Here is a 27,403-nt window from a genome sequence, read left to right on the forward strand (position 1 = left end):
AATTGTTTCCTGACATTCGTATTTTCCTCATATTTTGGCCTCTCAATTTTCCCCACATTTGGTTATCTGGATATCAGTTTCAGCTAAAGTCCATTTTGGGAGAGCTACCACTATCCCAGAATTTCTCAGTTGTTGTGACATAGCATTCTAAACCAGCCATTCTCAATGGGGGCAACACATTTAAGGGGGGCCATGGAGTGAAATTATCAAAAATTTTTATTGTTTTTTTTTTAAAATGTAGTTAGTAGGAGGAGTATGGAAGAAACCAACTGAACTTGACTGCACCCAGAGAAGGGAGCCTAAGGGGTCCATAGCCAAAAAAGGTTGAGAATGACTGCTCTAAAGTACTGTATACAAACTTCCCTATCTCTTCACTGTAAAAGATTCCCATTAACCTGGTGCCAACTCACACTCTTGTACCTTCAGGTACAAGGTACAGAAGCCTGAAAACCAGCACCTTTAGATTCAAGAACAGTACACCCCCCATACACACACACAATGGCTACCAGGCTCTTGAACCTCCCCTTGTTACACTAATCATGCACTGCTCTGACACCACAAAAAAAGGATTGCCTTCAGTATTGTAACACCACTCTTAAGAATCATTGATAAAGTTTGGAAAATGTCTTTCCAGAATTTCTCTAAATTTCGGAACTCCCAAAACATATGGATCAGAGAAGCTTCAAAAAATTTCACATTTCTCACATAAAGGATCACTATCTGCATAAAAACAAGATAAGCTTGGACATATGAGTTCTGTGTACCACCTCAAAACGTAATAAGCAAGGTCTTGCACAAAATGAGCAATCTTTAATCAAGCTGAGAGTAGAGAACCAATCTTCATCTGAAAATGTTTATGTTCAAATCTCATTCCCAATCATTCTTGATCCCAGCCATAGGAAATGAATTTAAATCCAATAAATTGTTATAAATACATTATGTTAATCCACCATGAAAATAAAACCAGAAATTAAAAAACAGATCAAGAATATTGGTGTTGGAAATTCATGGAAATTCAAAGCTTAGACTGAACAAAATCTAAAAAGTGTCTATTGGAAAGATTAAATTTAGCTGATTAATTGTTCAAAAGAGGAAAAATTATCTCAAATAAAGAGATCACTAAAACTTTGATTACCTATTCTATACCATTCCTTAAAATCTGCATCCAACAAAGACGGTTGAAAAAGATAGCATCTATAATTGGACTAGCCATCTGAAGAATTTCCTAACTTGAGCCCAAATTCTCAACCTACTTATCATTAATGGATTAATTTGAAAAGGAAAAATGGTAAAAAAAAATCTGAAAATTGCCAACATTTTTTTTTGGAGAACTGTAATTCCATTTCTACCCAAGAGGGGGAATTTACTGACTTAGCCAAAAGTAATAATAAAAAGTAAAATCTGGAAGTGACAATCCTCCATTTAATGTGGTCTTTTGAAGATGGGCTTTATTTATACGTGGTTCCCCCCCCCCCCACCCCACCCAACATATTCAAGTAGAAGCAACGGAATCCAGTGAGCTGAAAAAGGATTTGGGGATAAAAATTGGCAATACTTAAAAAAGATACAAAAATTTAGGTAAAATATTCATTTTAATCAAACGAATACATCCCATCATTTAATACATAAGGGCGACCAACCTGCTCATGATAGTTTAATCTTATTGAGTAATACCCAGAAATTCTCTTTCATTAAAAGTTTTTAATACCTTAATTGTAATTCCTAAATATTCCTTAAGATTAATTTGGAACCTTGCCTGTTAATTGCTTTGTTTAGCTTTTCTCATTATACAGGTAAACATAACAGGGTCTCAGGAAAAAGTTTTAGATTTTATCACGTTGGTAGCCAGATTAGCATCTTATTGAAATGGAAAAATGATTCATCCCCTACTCATACAAAGTAGTTATATGATATAATTTCCTTTTTAAGTTGAGAAAATTAAGTATATTAAAGATAGAAAGTTTCAATTTATGAAATTGTGGGGCCATTCTTAATTTTTTTTATAATTGGAAGAATTAACAATTATTGTATGTTCCAGTGGTTCACTGTCTATTCTTCGTGGGTAGCCAGTGGTTCTACATTATTTTTTTAAATTAATTTATAAGGTAACCTTGATAAGAGGGAGGGAAAACATTGGAGTTAGTTTTAGTTTTTTTTTCCTTTATTTTGTACAAGTTATTTCAACAAACAGGTTTAACATTGTTGCATGGATCATTTCTATTAAATATTTTTGAGGTATTTTAAACAATTACTGATGTAGTTTTATCTACTTTTTTCTCATTGTTGTTTTTGTGCATGCTTACTTGTATACAAATGTATTATGCAATTATCAATTCTGTATTTATGTTTATATGTTAAAAATATTTTTTAAAAGTATCTCCACATTTTTCTTGGAATGTGATAACTGTAGATATTTAATATCCATTCTTTTGTATTTATTATATATACGTTTTAAAATTTGATGTCTACTATATATTGTAGTTGTTTTGTTTCAAGTACCTATTCGGCAAGAATTTCAGTGCATATGCACATTGCAGGGCTAGCACCAAGGGTGGGGGGGGTGGAATTTGCGTGAATTCCCCCCAGCGATGTGCTGTGCCTCCCCTTATAGCCATTGCTCACTGTCAGACCTGCCCCCATCACTAGCATGCGTCAAGCGTAACTAGCATCTAGCTTGACGCATGCTAGTGACTCTCCACACAATAAAAGCAGTGCTTTCAGCTGCTACGTCGGAGGGACGGAGAATGTTAATGTTCGTTCGGCAGGTAGGTACCAGCAGCACCCGCTTCGCTGAATTAGTTTACGAGTGTTGGACTGTGCCACCCCCCACACCGTTAACCTAATGACCCCCTCTAACACTCATTCTGGCGAGGACCCTGGCACATGGTGCAGTGTATATGACAATAAATTCATTATAATCACAGTTTATAAACACATTTAGAAACCCACTTTCTATTCATTCCTTAACTTAAATATTACTTAATGGGAATCTTCTGTTAAAAAGTTATTTACTCACTTCCTATTTTTCTTGTAGAAATAACATGTTGTAGCAATTAATAATATAGCTGTAATTATCCCTGAGATTATTCCAATTTTCAAGAAGAAGTCTATGGTCTTGCATGTTGTCACTTTCTGCTCTGGCAATGCAACACCTCCTTTGCACAGCTTTGGTTCCCACCACACATAAGTAATTTTCTGTAAACCAGTATAATAAATAGTTATGTCACCTTTGCAAACAGTATAATTTACCAATTTCCCAAAAAACAGCAACTCCCATTAATCTGTTTCAACCAAAATTTGATCTCACTTCTCACTTTGCACACCATTGTGGTGAAATTAGATATGGTGTTTGTTCATTTGAAATAGAGTTTATATTTTCTTATTTGTCACACAGAAGTTGGAATGATATTCCCAAAGTCTACTTACATGAGCTTTTTTTAACCTGCAGATATTTTCACAAGTGAGTTAATACTTAACATGAACCCAAGTCCCATAGACGAAACTGCATTGAATGTGGTTATCTGTCTACCTAGGGCCAGAACAATATGATCCACAGATTTTATTATATTGGATGTCCTTCAGTTCGAATAAGACACGTTGTTGTGCAGTTCATCTGTGGACACGGTGATTCTGCAGTCCCAGTCTAGAAGAGCAGAGTCCAGCACAATGGGGGCACTGGAAGTCCGTTATTGCAATAACTGTTGCTGCTACTTTGTGATGGTTTTCCATCAGTTTTTGGCAATGCCAGTCTTCATAACTGGTGTAGGCTTCATAGCACAGGACTCACCAACAGGATCTGTGAGCAGCCACAGTTTCTAGTTCTTTTGGCTGGATGTCACAGTAGCATAGGATTTCCTTCACAGAGTCTTTATAGACCTTGAGATCTCCTTCCGGTCTCTATAGTTCACCCTAGAGCAGCTGGCGAGGCAGATGGTGGTCATCCATTCTGATAACGTGTCCCACCCATCGCATCTGGGCTCTGATGATCAGGGAGTCAATGCTGGTGGACTTCACACAACCCAAAACCTCCAGGTTGGGGACATGGTCTTGCCAACAGATGTCAAGGATGGAACATAGGGCACACATATGGAATTTCTCCATTGTTTGATGTGACATTAGTACAGAGTCCAGGTCTCACATCCATACAGGAGAGAAGGGATGACCACAGGTCTGTAGTCTTTCAGCTTTGTGGAGATGCAGACTTTGAGCACGCCGACATGCAGCCTCCCCAGAGGTTGGCTGGCCTTGCTAATCCTGGAGTCAATTTCTTTGTCTAAACACCCCATCACTTGAGATGACACTCGCCAAATATTTGAAGGTGTTTACATTTGTCAGCTGGGAGTCATCAACAGTGATGGTGCTATGGTGTTGGCATTTGGCATGGACTGATGGAGAACTTCAGTCTTGTTCAGGTTGATAGTCAGACCAAAGCAGCATCTGAGAATTTAACTATAGATCACTATCTTTGTGTTCCAAGAGCGCACAGTCATCAGCAAAAAGTGTTTCTTGAATGACTGCATAGAGGAACTTCATCCGTGCATTCAAGCGGCCAAGGTCAAAGAGAGAGCTATCCAGTCGCCACCTGATGTATACTCCCTCCTCCAGATCTTGGTCAGCACATGACAACATGCAAGTGAAGAACAGATTGAAAAAGACTGGGGCTAGTACATAACCCTGCTTCATCCCATTAGAAATGCTAAATGCAGCTGATGTATTACCATTGCAGAAGGCCAGTCCTATCATTCCGTCTTGGAGCAGCTGAATCATCTTTACGAATTTCCTTGGGCATCCATAACAACTCAGGATTATGCAGAGAGTCTCCCTGTTTACAGTGTCAAATACCTTTGTCAGGTCAATGAAGACAGAGTAAAGAGGCTTGTTCTGTTCGATGCATTTCTCATGAACTTATCTCTTGGCAAATACCATGTCATTGTACACCATTCTGACTGCAACTCTGGGAGATTTTGTTCTAAGACAGTGACAAGTCATTCAGGAAGATATGGGTGAAATCTTGCCTGCAATGGACAGCAGTAAGATACCCTTGTAGTTTCCGCAGTTTGATTTCCTTCCCTTATTTTTGTGGAGAGCATTGTGGAAGTTGTCAGGCATCTCCACTGTGATCCAGATGACTTCCCAGGTGTCTTGGAGCACCTGTAACGTGTTTGGGCTTTGAGCTTTGTAGTTCTCAGCAGGAATGCCATCCTGCCCTGTTGCTTTACTTGAATTCATCTCCAAGATCACTTTATTGATCTCATAAGTAGAGGGTGTCAGTTCTAGATCATCCAGGAAATTGTCTAAAATGGTCTCGTGGTTTTCATCAAACCAATCTTAATGGACTCGGGTTTTCATTCTGAGTAGTTGTTGCAGTCTGCATGATGACATCTCTGAACTGTTTCCACTTTTCAGAACAGGTTCCCAAAGTGGTGAATTGCTGAAGAGTTTTTCCATTAAGTACATCTTGAAAAAGTTGGACTTGACCTGGATCTTGCAGTCTGCCTATGTTGAATGACACGCTGATGGTCAAACATGTGTTACTAATTACACTGAACCAGAAAAATAAGCCCAAAAAGACATTCTTAAATACAGTCAAATGCAGATCGTAATTTTGCTCTCATATTCTTTAAATCTACTTTAATGGATTGTGCATTACCCATTAAACATGAGTGGCAGGATGTAGATAAATTGATCCTCAGTGCAGGGGAAAGGTGAGGTGTTATGGCCAAACTCTGATGCAGTGAACTGTAATTAGGAAGATACCTTGTAAAAAAAAAAAAATCGTTCCAGGTTCCAATGTAGAATTTAATGAGTGATCGGTCGAAGAAAACTTGGCAAGATTGATCCCTTCCCAATTTCCCCAATGGCTCACATCATTTAATTAAACATAAGCAAATTGAAAAATCCAGCTTGAGTTGCAATTACACAAGGAATTCACTGTGGTTTAGCGTTTCATGTTACATCATTCACATTGATACCTGAATTCCATTAAGGCACGCTCCCACTATCTCGTGATAATCACTTTTTGAACAAAGAGGACAGGCTTCTGCTGTTTTCCACAGGAAGTGAAAGGTACAGCCATCACAGGTTCCCTCTTGGCACTTTCTGTCAACACAGGCAATAAGGTTGTAAGTTTTAGAAAAGTGAACCTCAATCATTTTCATTCATGTCAAGCTAACTTATTTGGCCCCTTCACCAGAACATATGAAACTGAATACTTTATAAAGTGCTGCAAGGATATAAACTCGTCCTCGCCTACCACCCCACCATCCTCCACATCCAACATATTATCCATCGGAATTTCTGGTACTTACTACAGGACTCTACCACCAGACACATTTTACCTTCTCCTCCTCTCTCAACCTTCATTAGGGACCACTCCCTCCATGACTCCCTTGTGCAATCTTCCCTCCCCACCCATTGGACCCCCCAGCACCTTCCACAGTGGTCGTAGGAGGTGTAATACCTGCACCCTTACCTCCTCCTTCACCATGGTTCGAGGTCCCAGAGAGACCTTTCAGGTGAAGCAACGCTTCACCTGTAACTCCAAAGAACTCATTTATTGCATCCAGTGCATCCTCTGTGGCCCTTTCTACATTGGAGAGACTGGTCGCAGATTAGGAGATCGTATCGCCAAGCACATCCTCTCCGTCCGAAACAAAAAAGACATCCTAACCATTTCAATTCTGAGTCACACGCTCAAGCTCACATGTCTGTTCATGGCCTTTCATATTACCCCATCCTGACCACCCGCAGATTGGAGGAACAACACCTCATCTTTCATCTGGACACCCTCCAACCCCAGGGCATTCCTCTAATAAGCTTAGCTTCCCCACCCCAAGCCCCCCTTTAGTCATTCCAGTTCCTACTTCCTTTCTCTCTCCACCTAGCCTAGAATCCTCCTCCCTTCCTGCAGTCCTTCCTCCCCCCACCTATCATCTCCCACCCTCACAAACCCCTCCCACCCCCTTTTGTTCAGACATCTCTCATGTACCCCCACTTCTTGATGAAGGGTTCAAGCCTGAAATGTTGGTGATGTATCTTCACCTTTGCTACATAAAGGCCCTGCTTGACCTGTTGAGTTTCTCCAGGATTTGTGGTTTTTTCACTTATCCACGGTGTCAACAGAATCCTGTGCTTTACCTCTAAACTAGAATGATGACTTGCTGTGGAGACCAATGAGATGCTGGAGGAACTCCAGAGGAAGGGAAAACCAGATGCGTATGATTCACTGATCATTGTGGGATCAGAGGTGGAGATGGTGAGCAAATTAAGGTCTTGGGAGTCACCATCTCGGAGGATCTTTCCTGGACCTAACACACTGATGGCATTATGAAAAAAGCATGTCAGAGCCTCATGAGTTTGCAGAGATTTGCTATGACATCTGAAACCCTGGCAAACATGTATAGATGCATCGTATCTGGTATGGGGACACTAATGCACCCGAGTGAAAAGCCCTGCAAAAGCTAGTAAACACAGCCCAGAATATCACAGGCAAAACCCTCCCCACCATTGAGAACATCTACAGGGAACACTGCGTCAGAGAACAGCAGCAATCATCTAGGATCCACATCACCAAGCACACATTCCATTCTTACTACTACCATCAGGAAAGAGATATCAGGGCCACAAGACTCACACCATCAAATTCAGGGGCAGCGGCTACCCCTCCACCATCAGACTCTTCAACGACAAACTTAAATAGGTACTCATTTAAGGACTCTTTTGCACCTTATTGATTTCTTTTTTGCACTACCAATTCGGTCCCGCCTGCAGGTACAAGAATCTCAGGATTGTACGTGATGTCATCTATGTGCTCTGACAATAAATCTGAACTCAGTGGGCCATGGTACATCCATGGTTAATCACATTTTGGATCGGGACGTGTTAATTGAGACAACCTAGTGTTGTAGACCAAACTGTTTCTATTGCAATGACAAATCTACCCATTTCATGATTTTAATTCCTAACTCACCCCAATGATAGATTCAAAATATTATTCATGCATCTTTTTTTTTTAAATTGAGAAATTTTATTGCTAATCTTACCATTATAGCACTAGGCTCGAGTTAAAGAACCCCCATGACTCAACTTAGAGAATAGGGGAGTGCAGATACTGTATTCTGAGGAATCTTCACACAGATTGTGCTTGGGCCTCAAGCCTTACCACCTTGAAGACAGAGCAGGAAATCAGACCAGTAAACCCAACTCCTGTTGGGTTCCAAAAATGCCACTAGAGGTCACTTTGAGTCAAGCTTGCAGCTCTTGTTTCGCCTGGTCTTCAGAATCAGAATTCCTCGTCACAAACATCTAACAAAATTTGTTGTTTTGCGGCAGCGCTAGTGAAAATATTGCTATAAAATTAAATTCTGAAAAATATATGTCGATAGGAAAAGGCAAGGTCGTGTCTGCGGTTCATTATCCATTCATAAACCGGATGGAAGAGGGGAAGAAGCTGCTGGGTGCTTATCTTCAGGTTCCCATACCTCCTTCCTGATTGTAGCAGTGTGAAGAGAGCATGCCCTGGGTGGTGAGGGTCCTTGAGGATAGAAGCTGCTTTTTTTCCAGACCTTGCCTCTTGTAAATGTTCTCGACGGAGTGGAGACTGATGTCTGTGATGGTGCTGGCAGAGTTCTCAATTTGCTATAGTTTTTTTGTTGTCTTATGCATTGGCACTTCCATACCAGACTGTAATGCCATGAGACAGAATTTTCTCCACAGTACACCAGTCGAAATTTGCAACAGACCAAATCTGCTCAAACTCCTCACGAAGTATAGCTGTTGGCAAGCCTTCTTCATGATTGCCTCAACATGGAGACCCCAGGACAGATCCTCAGAGATGTTGACACCCAGGTACTTGAAGCTCTTAACCCTTTCCGCTGCCGACCCCTCGATGAGGACTGGTTTGTGTCCCCTTCCTGAAGGGCACAATCAGCTACCTGGTTTCGTTAATATCGAGTACAAAGTTGAGACGGTGGCACCACTCAACTAGCTGATCTATCTTGTTCCTGTATGTTTTCTCATTGCTGTCTGTGATTCTGTCAATGACCATGGACGGCATTTGAATGGTTCCTCGCCACACAGTCATGAGTGGATAGCGAGTAGAGCAGTGGGCTAAGCACACATCCTTGAGGTGCGCCTGTGTTGATCATCAGTGAGGAGACGTTGTTTCTGATTCGTATTGACAGTGGTCTGCTGATGAGGAAGTCAAGGATCCAGTTGCAGAGGTCCAGGATTTGGAGCTTGTTGACCAGCACTGATGGTGTTGAAAGCTGAGCTGTAGTCAATGAAGAGTAGTCTGATGTGCGTGTTGCTATAATTTAGGTGATCCAGAGTAGACTGAAGAGCCAATGAAATTGCATCTGCTGAGGAGTTATTTTGTGCCATGATTTTGAAGTGATAATTATGGATAAATTACATTTTATTGGTTTTAACACCACCAGTATTGGTGATTGAAACTGGTCAGTATACACTAACTTTAAAGTTAATGGCACACACCCTTCAAGTTTCTTTTTGTACTTTTCCTTGTTCATATTTAGTGCACAACTTTTAATGTTAATCATTAAAGATTTTTTTAAAAAGGAGTGTGACGTTTCAGCTTTTCTCTTGATGTACTGTACTATTTTCATTTAGCTTTACTAATGGCAGACAGACTGATGGCTTTCATCTACAAGCCCTGTTTGAAATTAGAACCAGTTGCTATGTTACCATATTTTTTTTAATGTTTGAAAGGATTTTTTGCTCAGGATTCCTTATTCACACATCAGTACTCAAGCTGCCAAGGTTGATGTTTCTGAAATTAAAGTCTAGTCTGATTAGAAGGAGATGTGTACCAGATAAATTTGGACCATATTAATGCACTCTATATTGCAGATAAAAAAAAACTAATACGATTTACTCTGCAGGCCATGATGTTTCATTATTTATATAAGCTTGTGCATTACTTTGGCACAGAAATGGTTCCTGAACCAACATTTGTAGGGTTGCATCTCAGTCTTACTGTGGACGCTCTCCCATTCTTACAAGTCTGTGTTGATTCAGTTGATCTGTAAAACACAAAGAAAAAATGTCATTCATTGCATTCTCCACAAACAAAAATATCTTCTTTGTTATACAATCAAACCTTGTTACATACAGTTGTCAGACTGTATCTCTCTGGTTAAGATCTACTTATGTTGTCTTTTGGCTTGCTCCAGAGTCATGCAGGTCATGGACATCTATGCTTGTTTCAGGATAGCTTCAGTAGCTAGAGTGAACTGAAGCGAGAGAAAGGCTGCTTTATTTGGCAAGGGGTGCCTCAACTTTTGTGCCATCTTTCACCGACTAGTCCAATTGTCTGAAATTCCTCGGTGCCTGGATTTGGGGAGTGGGTGTGCCTAAAGTCAGACATTGGGAGGGAAGAGCTGGGCAGTGCAGTGGTGAACCTCACTGAGGTGCCTCACAGTGCCAGAGATGCGATCTCAATCTTATGTTAAGCATGTACCATGGAGAGGATTCTGGCTGGTTGCATCCTGTCTGGTATGGAGGTGCCTACACTCAAGGCAAGAGAAAACACCAGAGGGTTATTAACTCAACCTGCAACATTATAGACACCAGTCTTCACTCCATCGAGGACATCTACATGAGGTGGTGTTTTAAGAAACCAGCCTCTTTCCTCAAGGGGCCCCTCCATCCAGGCCAGGCCCTCTTCACTCTGTTACCATTGGAGAAAAGTACAGGAGCTAAAGATGAGCACTCAGGGGCACAAGGACAGCTTCTTCCGCTCTGCCATCAGATTCCTGAATGAACAATGTACCCCACTTACTTTCACTTTTGCTTTTTCCTGCAGTATTTTTATTTATTTTGTCATGTGGTTTATTTAAGTGTTTGCACGGTGATGCTGCCACAAAATAACGAATTTTGTGACAAACATGTTCATGACAATAAACTCTGAATCAGATTCGGATTCTGTAACAGCGTGGGTTTCCTTCCTGTGTTCCTGTTTCCTCACACATCACAAAGACATGCCAATTGCCAGTTAAATAACCACTGTAAATCTTCCCAAATGTATGTCAAAATCTGAGGAGAGTTGATGGGAATGTTGGAAACATTTTTTTTTTTTAAAAGGGGCTTAATGAAAGATTAGCTTCAATAGGTGGTCAGCATTGACTTGGGTGTGCCAAATGTCCTGTTCCACTCTTCAGGACTTGATGACTTTAAAGGCAAAGTAGATGCTGATGCTACAATAATCTAACTTCAAAACAAACTTATCTTTTTGGTGATGCCTCACAAATACAGTTAGCAGGGTTACATGTACTTTAATAAATTCTGAACACAGAAAGACAATGGTTTCTGCATTCAGGTGTCAGCCTTAAAAGAATAATCCAAGCCCTTAATTGACATACTGAAAGGTCATGATCCCTATTTTAGTCAAGCGGCTGTTTTCATCTAGTCTTCATGAACCAATATGGCATGGAATTCAGATGTGGGAAATTTCCGTCGCCTCCCCATCTGGAATTGAATTTAGACAAACAGCACGGTAACAGGCTCTTTCAGTCCACAAGCCCATGCCGCCCAATTACATCCAAGTGACCAACACCCCCTGTTATGTTTGGAAGGGCGGGAAGAAACCTGAGCACCTGGAGGGAACCCACACAGACATGGGGAGAACGCACAGCAGAGCCAGTTTCAAATCCATGTCCCTGTCGCACTAGATTAACCGTGTCGCCCCTTACGCTAGCTGTGCTGCCCCACGGGCAAAGGGTGATGTTAATTCATCATCTATTCAGAAAATAAATGCAAAGAGATCTAATTTTACCGTTGCTATTATGCCAACTTTTACTATCAAACCAAGCATTGAGCAATCAAATGCAAATCACTACCTGAAAAAGAAGATAATATCAGGCAAGGCTCTATTTCTCTCCTTTGGAAAGAGATCAGCTGCAGCTGTAATATTATCGAGCTTTGTTTGGATAGTTACTCCTGAAAATATAATTTGAAAATTAGATACAATTCATGTGCTATGAACAGCATCTGAAAATGATCAGAAACATTAATTGGATTATGTGTTGCAATTTCAATGAAAAGAATAAGCAAAGAAAGATTATAAATTTACTTAAAGTTCTTCAAATCTGTGACTTTCCTCGGGATCCTCCATATATTCATATGGAATGTGCCCTTCTTATTTCCATTTACAAAATTTGGAATGGCATTTGCCACATATATTGTGGAAGGATTTCATAAGATGGGTGAAGTCTGTCTTATCTGTACTTAAAGGAAACCTGCCTCGGGTAGACTTTTTTCAAGAAAATGCATCGATCAAGGGCAATCATTGTTAGAAATTCCAATCCATTGTAAATGGGAGGGTCATGTGACCCCTCTGGCAGAAACCTGGTCAGAAGTCACCTCACCTGCGAATCAAGGCTCAGCTCGCCCACAGACAAGGGAGCACCTTGCTATTGGCTCCTTTGAATGTATACATGCCTTGCCACTGGCTCATTTAATCACGGTCCCTATTTTGGGCATACCTTCCTGCCGACTGAAGCATAAAGTCCAACATGTGGAGCAGCTTGCTCTCTTTTCCCTGAGGATTGAACCCTAGGTCCATTCCAGGTGGTGAGTTGTGGGTGAAACTGGAGAGACTGTTACCATTGAAAACTTTGGTGGGGAGCTATAGCTGATGCATGCCTGTAAGTCTGTTGCAATTTAGTCTTAAAAACTAACGTGCCATGCCTGCTGGTTATCCTGGGTTGGTGGGTACTGTTTCATACTGGTGTTCTACAGTATTGCAGATTGTAGCGTGTATTGGTTATTGAGTTGCGCCTGCTGCATGTAAACTGTTTGAGCAAGCGAGTGCTATCCCTGTTGCAACTTCCCCAGCACATTAATAACTATTTTTTTTGTTCAAACTTGTTACGTCTCGGACCTACCGAACTTGTTCCTCACCTCACATCCATCCACCCCCCACCCATCCCATCCACTGATCGCCCTAATAATCAGTGTCAATTTGGTAGGTGTTCGGAGGACAGGGACTGGTGGTAACTTGCACAAGTGATTAGAGGTCACCAGGGAGACAAGCGATTGAGATTATGAAGTGTCGGGTGGGCAAACGATCAAGGGTTGTAGGGTTTGAGCTGATGGCTACTGTGTAGAATGACAAGAGAAAGATAATTTACTAATTGTTATCTCTGTATCCCTATACAGGAATTTTCTAAACTTAAAAATTTTATAAACCTCTCTATTTTGTGAAGAGCAATATGAATCCTTAGCAGATATTTAGGTTTTCACAAAACACTTACCTATCAAATGATCAGCCAGATTGATGGGATGGGATGACAAGACTGTTCTAAATCCAACTAGGTCAGATGGAACAAGTGTTGACTGGCAGATATAAGATGTGATAGATTTGGCAAAGCCTTGATCTTCATCAATCGCATCATCAAGTGTCACATTGTCCACACAAGAGGCCAATTTCCTACCCTTAAATAAAGCAATGCAGTATTTAACTCACATCATGAGGCAATTTGTAAAGAAACGTTAGGAAGCATGTAATGGCAGGGAAGGGTATGCTCCTACCTGATTTCCACACAGGCTGATATTGAAATGGTGAAAGAAGCGCACTCCTTTTGGAGTAAACCGTGGTTCACTTGTAAAACTGGTAATCTGGCTGAGAAGTTTGAAGTCATACTCCCAAGACTTGTGCCCTACCTGATACATAAATCTGCAGTCATTGTAGCACAGGGTATGGTTCTGAGAAAGGAAGATGAGCAAAATATCAGGATGGAAATATCACAACCAGGTCTTTTAATCAAACATGTCAAAACATTGTCCCAGCTGATCAAGGAATTCTAAAATGGTCGCAAATGATTCACTATCTACGTGTTACTGATTCAAAGGGAACTAGGTTAGAGTGGCCCAATCCCATTGGAGAATGTATGGCATAGGAGAGTGATGTTGTGGTTAAATTACAAATGAATTGAAAAAGATGGTGGCAGAATTTCATCTACTAATAGTCACATAAACTGCCCTTTCCGACTATAGAATTAAATAATGCAAGAACAATGATCCTGGGCTGATTTAAGTTGGCATCAGAACATTAAAGAGGAAACAGAGAATGTGGCAGTGGATTTAAGAGGATGGTCAGGGGAGGCCAAGGTGCTTTTTTTTTTAATGATCAAAAGATGATGGCAGATTTGATGAGGGGGCAGAATGAGAGAGTGCATCAACAACGATATCAGCAAACAAGGAACATTTCAACAGCAACTGATTAATTTAGAAGATATTCAAACGTGACAAATGGAAACTTGTTATTTCTCTGAGCTTTTCTTTTCTTATTTTTGCAAAGCTCTGAACTGTGCTGCCTTTCCTATTGCCCAAATCTGCAATCCTGACCTGTAAATCCCTATCTCAAGGTTTCAACACCACAGTTCATTCCATTTCCTTCAGTCTTTCAAGCTTTATAAACATAGGAGGATAACATTATCAGGACCTCCTGATTTACCTTATCTGACCTTCAGCTCCTATAACCCGCAAATTCTCTTTGATTGAATTCATACTGAATTTCTAAAGCTGGATCCCAGTACACTGGGCCATTTTTGTTGGTGCAGTAAAATCCCCGCTATCCGGAATTCAAGCAACCAGCAAAACCAAAGAAAAAAAAAAATCACAGAAAATGAATTGATAAAAAATATGCAAGTTTAAAATTAGCACCCCATCATGGTTAGTTCACCCATCACGCAACCGGAAAATTCACTTATCCGGCATCTACCAATCCTCATAGGTGCCAGATACTGGAGTTTTTTTTTACTGTATTATATTATATGCCACACAGATTACAACTCGGAACTAATATTATTATCATGTTGAGTATTTAAAAATTTCCAGAACCACAAAAATGTTGCACAATGATGGGAATTATCATGGTTGCCACTCAGTAAGATTATTTCTCTACACCATTTTCAATTTAATATTCCCCTCACTACTGTAAATACCTATTCCCCTTATCCTTGTGTGAAATAAGGCACCTCTTGATTTCATCTCTTTTAGGGAACATTCCCCATTCATTCAGCAACTCCTGAGGAGCTCCAACCAACAGCAAAAGGAATGAAGTGGAAAATCCATAATCGTATAATCCTTGTTGCCATAGTTCAAGCTCAAAAATGCATTTCAAGCCTACTTTACTGCATAGATCATCAGTAGCTAAAATATTTCTCACTGAAATATGAAACATAAAGATTGTGCATCAGCCCAGATTTGTAAATGGTTTCCTGTTTATGATGTTTTTTCAACAATTCAAAGATTGTAGCCACATTATAGGGAATTCCTGAAAGCTTCATAACTGTGTCAGATTCTTGGTCAGTGCACCATTGAAGGTGTTTGCATAGGCATGGAGTGATAAAATTTTATGCTAAGTCGCAGGGCCCTAAAATGATTACAAGAGATTAAAACTAAAGCGGGTGGGCAAAGTATCATATTGAATGGTACGCATTTTATTTTTTTCTTTTGTTTTCTTAATGCTAAACATGTTCATTTTAGAATGCGCAGCTCAATTTCTAAGAAAAATATGTGAGTCCAAAGCTTAAACCTGCCAGATTTATGCTCAAAATTAAGATTCAAAATGTTCATTAGAGATTCCAGGACAGATAGTATAGATTTACTCTGCAATTGACTTATGTACTGGAAATCCTTTGTGCCAATACTATGCTTTATTTCTGCTTATCAGCAAGGCTATCCTGCCTTTGAGTTCATTTAATACATGAGTAACAACTCTTTACCAAATTACTTTGGGTGCCAGGTCCACAGGGAATACAAGACTCCTTTCCAACGTAATGATGGGCTTTGAGGTGCGTGTTTGGTGGGCATGCCTCACATTTGCTGACTTCCTTGTTAACATACTGCCCTGGATTGCACGTCACACAGGAAGATCCTGAGGAGGTAGACTCAAGGGCACATGGTCCACAGTATGATGCAACACCTCCAATTACATTGGTCACATTGATGGAGTAGATTTTGGCCACATCAGATGGATATATTTGGCTCTGAAACATTAAAGAATATAATACATAAAACACATTGAAGGTGGTCTCGGGCCCGAAACGTTGATTATATATCTTTACCTCCTATAGGCGCGGCGAGACCCGATGAGTACCTCCTGCATTTCTGTGTTGTTATTAGAACAAGATTGAATTTATTCAACTCCTCTCTCATTGGCTTTGAAACATTTAAATGAGTCAATTAAATCACAGTTTAACAAAGAGAAACAGTATAAATTATAGATAAAAATTAGAAAACAAACATAAAAACTATAAAACGAATTTCCTTTGTCTTAAGGAGAAGTGGTATGAACTCCAATTTCCTGCTTGTTAAGACCCAAGGGCACCTTCCGATCTGGATACAGACATTCAATCTGTTTGTTTCTGGAGACTCTTCATAAACTTTTGAATGTTTTTCTCCATTAAATAAAATGAGGAAAGGTATAGATAGGAAAGGGATAGGTATGTTGTTGCCATTGGTGGAAGAGATGAGGAGGAGGAGGAGACACAGCCTCAGGATTTGGGGTTGTAGATTTAGGACAGAAATGAGGAAGAACGACTTTTCCCAGAAGGTGGTGAATCTGTGTAATTCTCTGCCCATTGAAGCAGTGGAGGCTACCTCAGTAAATATAATTGTCAAAGTTGGACAGAATTTTACATTGTAGGGAAATTAAGGGGTATGTGGAAAAGGCAGGTCGGTGGAGATGAGTCTATCATCAGATCAGCCATGATCTCATTGAATGGTGGAGAAGGCTCTATGGGCTGGATGGCCTATTCTGGCTCCTATTCCTTATGTTTAATGTGGCCATTGACAATCTACGTGGCCAAACCTCAAATAAGTTTATTGGAATTATTTAGTATCAAGCTTTACCACCTTAGAATTAGGAACAAAGAACACATCACAATTTCCAATTGCTGAAAATAAAGGCAAAACTCATTCAAACTCAGGAAAGAAAGTACTTAGAAAGGACTGTATCATCTAATAATAAAGTTTAATATCAATTCTGTATTCTCATAAACAAATATGCATTTGGCTCAAGAATCCAACTTCGCCTTGGTTCTCTTCTTCCAGCTATCCTGTTTATAAAATTCATAATGTGCGTTTTGGATAATATTGCTATTTAGAGGAATGCAGCATTTTAGTCTTCTACAAAGCTCTCTTCAATTTAACTAGCTAATGATATAAACAACAAGCTTAACTATAACAACAAAATAAAATAAAATCACTGAAATTTAACATTGCAAATGGGCCTACATCACATGGAAATTCCTATCCAAAGGCATTAAAACCATTTAACAATGGTTTAGCGTGGAAACAAGCCATTTTGGCCCTTCTAGTCCACATCAAACTAAGTACTCTTCTCTAGCCCTTCCTACCTGCACCCTGCCCATAACTCTCCGTTCCCCTCCCATCCATATACCTGTCCAATTTTTCCTTAAAATGACAAAATTGCCACCACTACTTTTCACGGAAGCTAATTCCACACAGCCACCACTCTCTGAGTGAAGAAGTTCCCCCTCATGTTACTTCTAAACTTTTGCCTCTTAACCTCTTGTTTCAATCTCTCCTACTCTCAATGGAAAAAGCCTATACACATCAACACCATCTGTCTCATAATCTTAAATACCTCTATCAAATCCCCTCTCAACCATCTACTCTCCAAAGAATAAAGACCTAATTTGCTCAATCTTTCTTTGTTATCTAGATTCTGAAACCCAGGTAAGATTTTCATAAATCTTTTCTGCACTCTCTCTACCTTGTTGATATCCTTCCTATAATTTGGTGACCAGAACTGCATTCTAAATTTGGCCTCATCAATGTCTTGAACAGTCTCAACATCACTTCCCAACTCCTGTGTTCTATGCATTTATTTATAAAGGCCAGCATACTAATTTAATACTGATCAGAAGGACTGCAACAGTTCAAGAAGATGGCTCACTACCATCTTCTCAAGAGCATCTATGGATGTACAATAAATGGCTTGCCAGCAATGTCTGGGATTTTAAAATCTACTAATTCATCATTTATCTTGTTAAAAAAAAGTTTATTTTTGGTAAAAAGATTCAATTAATTACTGCTTACACTTGATAGAACTACATGCTTGATGAAACATCTGGAAACAACACAAATGGAAATGAAAGGTAATAATTACCCAACTTTAAAATGCACTGAAATTTACACAAAATTCCAGAGAAATCTTTGCCAATAAAAATTCATGCCAAGGCTTTTCTGACAATTTCAATGATCTATATAAAATTAAATAATGACTGCAAAATAACGGGAAGAGAAACAACAGTTCATGCCTAAGTAAAGCATGTAACATTTAGTATCTGCATCCTCCTGTTAAATACAGATTATATTAAAAAAAAACAAATTACTCATATCCCAGATTCTAATGATATAAAAAACAAAGAGAGCAAAGATACACTGTTGACTCCAACATTAGACCAATTTCCAAAGAGCTAAACTTTTGGTCAAGAGTTTAAATTCCATGATGGCAGAACTTATGAATGGTTAAAAATGTATGTGAATATACCTCTTCAAATGAATCAATCCGTTGGAATGTCCAGACAAAAGCAAGTGGTGTGCTTCTTCGAATAATATACGTGTAGGACTGTTTATCTTTTAAGCCGGTCCAGATTTCCACTGTCCTTGTATTTTCTGTTGTGGGTCCCTGGAAAATTCAAATAATATTTTAAGATTTATAGTAAAAGTCTACACAACCTATTATATTGAAAAGCACCTTGTTCTTTTAGATATGCAGGGTATGTAAAGCTGATAGTTGACTTCAGAAAGGGAAAACCAGAATTATATGATCCAATGATCACTTGGGGAAATCAGAGGTGGAGTGGGTGAGCAAATTTAAGTTCTTGGGAGTCACTGCCTCAGAGGATTTTTCCTGGAGACAACACACTAATGGCATCATGAAAAAAAAACACACCAGCGCCTCTGCTTCCTCAGGAGTTAGATGAGGTTTGGTATGACATTAGAAACCCTGGCAAATTCCTACAGATGTGTGCTGACTGGTTGTATCACAGTCTGCTATGGGGACACTAATACCCTTGAGCATAAAGCCCTCCAAAAGGTAGTGGACACACCTCAGGATATCACAGGCAAAACCCTCCCCACCATTGAGAACATCTAAAGGGTCGCTGTCGTCGGAGAGCATCAGCAATCATCAAGGATCCACACCATCCAGCACACACTCTGACCTCACTGCTACTATCAGAAAAGATGGTACCATAAGACTCACGCACCAGGTTCAGGAACAGCTGCTATCCCTCCACCATCAGACTCCTCAACAAAAAGCAATCAGGGACTCATTTATGATCTGTTACTTTTGCACTTTATTGATTTTTTTAAAAAAAATTCACTCTGTATTGCAGTTTGTTTAAATTTTTTGTCAATTTTTGATTAATTGTTCACACATTTACGATGTGTACTTTTTTTTTGCCCTCCCAACAAGGGGCAATGCTGCCTTGCCTGCAGGAAAAAGAATCACAGGGTTGTATGTGATGTCACATATAAACTCTGAATAAATCTGAATAGAGGCATATGTATCATGTGCAAGAAGCAGCTTTAATCATGCTTAGCACAGACAAATGGGCCGAAGGGCCTGTTCCTTTGCTGAATTGTTCTAAGTTCTAATAATAAATGTTTATTATGGTCATTTATGGTTTTATATAGCACGATTAGTGTAGCAGTCAGTGCAGCACTTTTACAGTGCCAACCATCTAGGTTAGAGTTGCCACTATTCATAGAGAGTTTGGATAATCTTCCCATGCCTGCGTGGGTTTCCTCCAGGTACTTTATTTCCTCTTACATTCCGAAGACTTACAAGGTTAGAAAATTAATTGGTGCGCTATGTAACAGACAACAGCAATAAAAATGAGCCCAGTGTTATACTTAAAACAGTTTATCTACTTATCTAACTTAATCCCCAACTCTCTCTGTGTGTGCGTGTGTGTAAAATACTTCAAACCACTACAGCTCAAGGCACTGTTCTCCGAAGGAAGTTCGAAGTTCAGTTTCTGAAATAGTTCAGTGCAGACTTCAAATTGATGCGACACACAGGCTTCAAGGTGGATGAGACACGCGGGCTTTAGACGACATTAGCAGTTCATGAAGTGGGTGAAAGAGATGGGGGGAGGGGGGACAGAATGTAGATTAACTCACGAAACCCTTGTTGAGATGCTTCCAATGAAATGTCCTTTTTGGATGAGTGCCAACCAAAACTCCCGTCTTCTTTGGCGTAGGGGACACAAAGCAAGTGATGCTCACAAAGCTTCCAGAATCCGTAGGTCAGCTGAACTCAAGTGATTCTCACCCTGGTCACTATCCAAGCGTAGTATTTCTTCTACAAGTAGAATCCTTTCCGTGGGTCAAACAAAAAGTGACCTTTATTCTTCTTTGTCATGGAGTGGTCCTCTCATTCCTCTATGACTAACAGGAGGAAATCAGGCAGACGGCCTATTACCATGTATGAGGCAAATCCAGCATCGTATTTCTTCTTCAGAGAGCTGTTTGCTCCTGTGCTGTCTTCTTAAAATGGCCCCTGAGCCAAGCTTGGTTTTGCATCACATGGTCTCTGCACCTGGGATTTCCACAGCTTCTCTCCTCACTCTGCAAATATATCCATTTAGGAACATGCTGTTCTCAAAGCCTGCTGCCAGTTTACAGTCACTTTCTAAAATATGCAGGCTTTTGTTAAATCTGTTCTCTGAAAGTGGCAATCTCATACCAATAAAATGAACTGAAAAATGGGAGCACATCACACGTGACATAGGTGTTTTTGGGTCGGCCCCTGGGCTGGAAGGGCCTGTTACTGTGCTTTATTTCTAAGTTTAAAAAAGAATTAACATCTAATAGTTAATGCTGTATATAGAAAGCCTCTCTACTTAGAGAAATTGAGTGCTTTGGAAATGGTTTCAAAATAACAAGTCAACTATTTAAGAGCGATAAGGAGGAATTTTTCTTTCCAAAAAGGCATTTTATTTTGGATACTGTATCCCAGAAGGGTGTGGAAGTTTGAAACATTGAACAAGTGCTTTTAGGCTGTTTTGTGGGTATATTGGTGGTGCACTGGTAAGTTACCAGACTAATAATACAGATGTCTGGACATAGACTCTTGAGACTTGAGTTTAAAATCAATCCAAGGCAGCCATGGAATTTAAATTCATTTACTAATTTGGAATTTTGGAAAAGAGGCAAAACCAATCTGCTGGAGGAACTGAGCAGCATAAGTGGAGAAAAAAAAATTTAAAAAAAGAAACTTGATATTTTGGGTTGAACCCCTTCAGTAGGAGACGGCAAATCAGAAAAAAAATGCTGTCTCCATGGGGCGAGTTTCACTATTCAGAATGAGCTAGTTTGACTTCTCAGCAACTTTCCCTGTTGGATAAGTGAATGTCTTATTACCTTTAGGGTTAATCTAACATGGAACCAGCAGGTTATGTTCATCAGCGTGCATATCCCAACTCTGAAAGCCGTGGATGAAGACATGGAGAAATTATGTCTAATCTTGAAGAAATCCTGGCCCACATCCCATGCAAATTTTCCTGTGGTCCAAAACAAAATGCAATCCACAGGAAAGACACAATTGGTGAAGAGGTTAGAGGGAAAGCTATCCCCAACTGGAATCCTCCTGAAAAATCCTTTCACCAAGCAACATCCTGATTCATCAAATGGCATTAAATCTCATACAAACAACTCTGATTTGCCGCCACAACCTACAATGACATTATCCAAGTGAAAGCCTTATAATGATGCCCTCACCATTAAGACCTTACTAACTTCTACTTTCAACCAGTGTTTAGAATTTTCCTCTGCCTGGGAAACAGGGTAAGTTAAAAGAGGCATGAACAGCGAAATGCACAAGGCAAGTCTACCTCAATGACTGTTTACAGCCAAAGAGGTTTAACAGACAACTCCATTCCCAAAGACACGCTTGAGAAAATACAGCACACGTCAAACTCAGGCCCGCGGGCCAAATTTGGCCCGTGATATAATTATATTTGGCCCACAAGATCATATCAAATATGTAGTCGAGCTGGCCCGCCGGCCGCCGCGCCAGTCTAGCGCACGCACAGCTAATACTACAAATCCCAGAATGTTTTGCAAATGCATTGGCGCCGGCCCGTCAGCCCGCTAATCGCCCCCACCTCCTCTCTTTACTTTCATTAGGATCTGCGACCTGTCGCCCAACTCACATGTAATAAACCCCTTACGAAAAATGGCCAAACGAAAGACAGAAAACAGGTCCTTTCAAGACAGGTGGGAGGCAAACTCTGACCCCAGAGTTTGATGAACTTGCATCTAAGAAGAGATGCCAAGTATCTGGTTTAGACCCAGGTGCATCAGAGTAAATCACAGTGTAGCAAACTAAGCTTGGACTAATATTTTCTTTGGTTAACTTTGGACTGTTCATCGTTGAAAGATTGGATTTTCATTGAAGCAAGTTGTTATTTTTTTGACTTGTTGGCTTGTGAAAAAAAAACCCATTTAAAAGGAGCTTAAAGGCTATAGAGAAATATTATTTATTGAATATTTTATTTCTCATTTGTTAATGCTTCTGGAAAGAGTTTAACCAAAACTATTATTAAACATTTATTTTAATAAGAAAAAGTTTAACATTACATATGTTGAAAGAAAACATGCAGATGTTGAAAATTTTCAATAAATATTTAGTTTGGCCCACGACTTAGTCCAAGTTTTTAATTTTGGCCCTCTGTGAATTTGAGTTTGACACCCCTGAAATACAGGATGGTCAAATTCATACCAGGCCCATTGATGTGAGAATTTCATCCCTTGCCACCCATTAAACAGGGCTCTACCCACGTTAGCACAGAAATAAATTCAGCAGAGCTTACCACTCGGAAACTGAATTCGCAATCAGCACTGCACAGCATCTCAAAGACGAATGTGATGCGGGCAACCTCTGAGTTGTCTTCATTCATTGCCGCTGACTGAGGTGGTCTGGACAACAAGGGTAATGCAAAGAAAAAGGACTTGTGATTCTTTTTAATGATCTTAAATACTGTCAGTATAAAATAAAAAGTGTTTTCAAAGTTCAAATGTAAAATTCTGTGGATGGGAGAAAACAAGAGATTTTTTTTTAAATCCAGGAAAAGTCATATAAAAACAGGGAAGCCTAATTGAAGCTGCTCAAAGCATTGATTGGGACATAATGGATTGTTGCATCCGATCCTGGCCGTAACTTGGCTTTGCATCTCATGAAGGTCCCAGAGTGGCTGCAGTAGGATTTGGCAATGATTCAAGGGAAGAGATCTCAACAACAAGATTAGACAGCAAAAGCTGCAGTTGTTACCCATGGAGCAAAGGTTGAGAGAAGTTTTGCTAGTAGTATGCTAAGCACGAAAAAGAAGGAAGCGGATGATTCAACATCCTAGAAGCACAATGAACATCTCTGGTGAAACTTTTTTGAGGGTAGAGAGTAGTTACAATTTGAAATTGACTGGAATCATAGATATCTCAGAATCTTTGCTAGGCAATTGAAAGAAAATAAGTGGCAGATCTCTAGAGAATGCGGCAGACTGGATTGTTCCACCAGGATTTAATGCAAAATGCATGGCTCAACTGGCCTCGATTGCTGTCAATTCACCCTTTTCTGGCACATTTAACACATGTTGGAAATTGTGCTCATGTCCAATCAGTCTCCTGTAATAATTAACCAAAGACAAAGCAGAAAAAGTGCATTAGTGATTCACACCCTGAATTGGGATTCATAACTTTAGCAAGCCCAATTCAGGGAGTCCTTCAGTGCAGATGGGCCTGTAATGTACATGAGGAATTATTGGGGAATTACTGGGCTCTTTCAGTTGATTACCGGTGAACTATATCAGTACTAATGACGAGAGTATGAAGACGACCACTTTGTTTGGATTGGGGACAATCATTTACAATAAAATTCCAGTTATCCGCAATTCAAGCAATGGGTAGCCTCAAGCAACCTGAAAATCATGGAATAGGTAAAAAAAAAAAATACTCTAAAATAGGCATGGCTCACCATTAGTTTGCCAATTATCCAACATGCAATCTCAAGCTACTGGAAAATTCACTTATTCGGCATCTGCCAATCCCAAATAGTTGCCAGAATCCATAGGGTTTTACCATTCTTGGCTTCATATGAAAGGATACTATGAGGGAATCCCTAATAGAGTCATTTCCCTCCCTTCTCTACTTTGCTGGGAAATGAGATGAGTAGTCTTCTGCAGAGAATTTCCCCCGGGCCATTTCTCATCATCCACAGGATTGCCTTCAGCCTGCAACACATGTCCTTCCGATATGCACGCTGTTCTTTCTTGGGCACCTGCAGCTGTCTGTAGGCTGCAGAAAAAATGAAGAAGACTCCACACCTCATGCCTGTTTGCATCATGGAATTATAGTAAAAGTTCAAATATCTGGGGGCCAGAAATCCGGACCAGCTAAGAATCTGGACCCTTCAAAAACTCTTAGCTTTTGTGTGCATGTGTGTTTGCATTATTGGGTGCATTGCGTAAACACCACAGATATATTACCTGAGAATCTGCAGGTGATGGGGGGGGAGGGGGAATTAAAAAATCAGAAAATCCAGACCGACTCAATCCCTGAGAAGTCTGGATTTTAGGATTTTTACTGCACTGGGAGCCATGCTGGTAAATGTCCCCAGTGTTGGCTGAATTAGACCTTGTGAACATTCAAAGGAGTTGAACAGCCAAAGCAGTCCTGTCAAGTTTCCCAAGCTTCTCTTCAACCATATACAAATGTATCGACACAATACTGTAATGCATTACTCCTTTTAATCTAAAAAAGGTTGAAATCTCCATTGTTTGCCAACAAAAAGGGGGGAAAACATGTTATGTAAAATTAGTGGTTTTATTTGGAGTGTGTCTGGCAATGGATGAAAGTCAAATGCATTAAACAGAATTATGAATAACCTAGTTCAATTTCCCCAGTGAGTGTAATTTCATATGGAAATGATTGCCAGCACAACCTAATATTGGGAAAATTGTTTTTATGTGTCGCTGATCCAACATCTTGGATTATTGTTTTTAAATTAATGTTTTCATTGTGACATTAATTTTTCATCTAGGAATCCTGAGGCAGAACCTGATGCTCCTTTATCAATCCTGATCAAGAAACCTGGAAACATCATTCTTTGAGACTGCTTAAACCCGCTTGTACATTCACTAAGGAACTTGGCTAAGAGACCGATGGAAGCATCTGTTTTGTATTTGGAGAATTGCACTTAATTACTCAAGTACCATGTGGTGAAGAAAATAGAAGGGGACACCATTGGATTGCACACATATTTAGAGCAATATTTATAACCTGTCATTAAAGGTATATTTCCATGATATACAGGAGGCAAACTGGCCCATCAAGATTCATTTAATTTAGACATACAGCACGGTAACAGCCCTTCTAGCTCATGCGTCTGTGCCACCCAATTAACCTCCAACCCCCATTTGTTTTGAAAGGTGGGAGAAAACTGGAGCATGTGGAGGAAACTCACAAAAACACAGGGAGGATGTAAAAATTCCTTACAGACTGAGCCGGATTCAAATCAAGGTTGGTGGCACTGTTTTTAGGGTTGTGCTAACTGATAGGGTGGCCCGGTTGATGGTGCCTTTGAGAGTAATCCCATCTTTTGCATTCATTTCCAGATGCTAGCAGTCCTTGGGGTCAGAACAGAGTTCTGTAAGCTGATCGATTCGTGAAATGGAAATGAACAAAAATCAGTGTGCGGGAGAGGTCATGGAACCTTGTGAATAGAGAGTGAGCAAGTGCGGTATAAATGGTTGCCAGTTGGCCTCACTGACTCAGTGAGCGAGTGAGTCTCCTCAGGTCTCCAAACACTGCTTGGCACAACTGATTGTTGCATTCTCAAGGTAAGGGGGTTGTGGGAAGAGAAAGCACACAGAAATGCACTGTTCCCACCTGGGAGAAGATGCTTGCTGCCCAATAGAAGCCAGCAAAATCCATCCCCACCCATCCCTTTGGTATCCCAAATGGTTGTTTGCATGCAAGAGGTGTTTATAATTTGGGGAGGACCTGTAGAATTTATGTGTCCACGTCGCTGCTCCTGCCACACACCTACGAGGTGTAATTTAGAGTAGCCAATTAACCTACCAACCAACTCATCTCCAGAATATGAGAGGAAACTAGAGCACCCAAGGAAACCCACGCATCAAAGAAAGGTCATGCAAATGTCCCAGACAGCACCAGATTTCAGGAACAAACATAGATTACTTCAGCTGTGCGACATTGCTGCCTGCAATTGCTGCTTCATGAAGTCCTTATGCCAAGGTCCTATCTTACCTAAATCCAAGAACTGTCATTGTCAGCGCCAAGTAATTATTGTCAGCAACTGCTGCTGTACTATGTACATGGTCTCCAGCCACCTCCCATCCTGAAAAAGGTTTTTTTTTAAAAAAAGGACAAAGTTAGAATTAATTCTCCTCAGAACAATGAACAGAAGCATAATTTTCACACCCATTTCCCCCCCCCACACAATTTTTTTCATACATCTGATTTCCTCCATTATACCTTTGAGTTAACTCTCAAAAATATAATCATCATATTTTGACTGGCATCCCTCTACTCAGTTTTAATGTGTGGAGCAGAGTAACAATGGTTAAATATGCCAACATCTTCCCCTGAAGGTGCTGCCTAGGGAAGGGGGAGTGTGACAAAGGGGTTTGTGCAACAGTCTGAAACAGATGCAGTCAAGAGTAGCTGCATAAATAAGGTGGAGGATTTTGCATGATCCCCTGGATCACAGAATAAGTAGGACAACAAGATCATAGGAGCATGTACTAGACTATCTTTAATTTTCATGAATTTCAATCCTGTTAAGATATTCATGATGCAGTAACGTGTACACATGGAACACATTTTTCAATCTATAGAGTTGAGATCCAGAGAACGGAGGTGGAGGGGCTAAAATTGGGACAATGAGCCCTGGAGCAGGATGTAAAACATGAAAGTCAGCACTGTTGTTGAAGTAAAAACACAATGCTGTAGAAACTTAGCAGGTGAAACAGTACAACTCCGATTATCCAAATATATTTTCGGAGAAAAGAAAAACCGTCCAGTAACAACAGCAAATCAGTTGTAACGGTGTTTTAACAACAACAAACAACAAGGAAAGGCTTTCTAAGCACAAAAATAATGTTTAATTCTCACCCCCAAAAAAAACCAACCTGAACAAAATAAGATAAATCCAACACCAAAACTTGAAGTTCTACTCAGAGGTTTTTCCAAAATTCCAAAAAAATTTTTCAACCCGTGACGTCAGTTCAGCTCCGAAAAAGTTTTGGATAAACAAGGATTTCTGATTGCTTGAGATATCCTCACTTCTCCAAAAGTTTTCAGAGGTGGAATGTCATAATTTCAG

At 40.0% G+C, this 27,403-nt stretch overlaps 1 protein-coding gene across 9 annotated transcripts in view; it reads right to left on the reverse strand.

Annotated features, from left to right (window-relative positions):
• The window catches only part of LOC138765094 (endosome/lysosome-associated apoptosis and autophagy regulator 1-like), a 110,198-nt gene that overhangs the window by 14,819 nt on the left and 67,976 nt on the right, over positions 1-27,403 (reverse strand). For 8 of the 9 annotated variants that reach the window (XR_011358472.1, XR_011358473.1, XM_069941804.1 and 5 more), the window contains 10 exons: positions 26,326-26,416; positions 22,875-22,980; positions 18,542-18,679; positions 15,747-16,010; positions 13,549-13,722; positions 13,272-13,452; positions 11,856-11,955; positions 9,939-10,040; positions 5,973-6,099; positions 3,017-3,195 (listed from right to left, as the gene is read on the reverse strand). Coding sequence is in view for 7 of the 9 variants with exons in the window: in XM_069941804.1 (XP_069797905.1) it covers positions 3,017-3,195; positions 5,973-6,099; positions 9,939-10,040; positions 11,856-11,955; positions 13,272-13,452; positions 13,549-13,722; positions 15,747-16,010; positions 18,542-18,679; positions 22,875-22,980; positions 26,326-26,416 (1,462 nt within the window). In the remaining 2 variants the exon portion in view is untranslated. Of the gene's footprint in view, positions 1-3,016; positions 3,196-5,972; positions 6,100-9,892; positions 10,041-11,855; positions 11,956-13,271; positions 13,453-13,548; positions 13,723-15,746; positions 16,011-18,541; positions 18,680-22,874; positions 22,981-26,325; positions 26,417-27,403 lie in introns of those variants that run through there. The other variant, XM_069941807.1, reaches the window with a different exon arrangement.

This window comes from Narcine bancroftii, chromosome 5 (assembly GCF_036971445.1).
Source record: "Narcine bancroftii isolate sNarBan1 chromosome 5, sNarBan1.hap1, whole genome shotgun sequence".
Lineage (NCBI taxonomy): Eukaryota > Metazoa > Chordata > Chondrichthyes > Torpediniformes > Narcinidae > Narcine > Narcine bancroftii.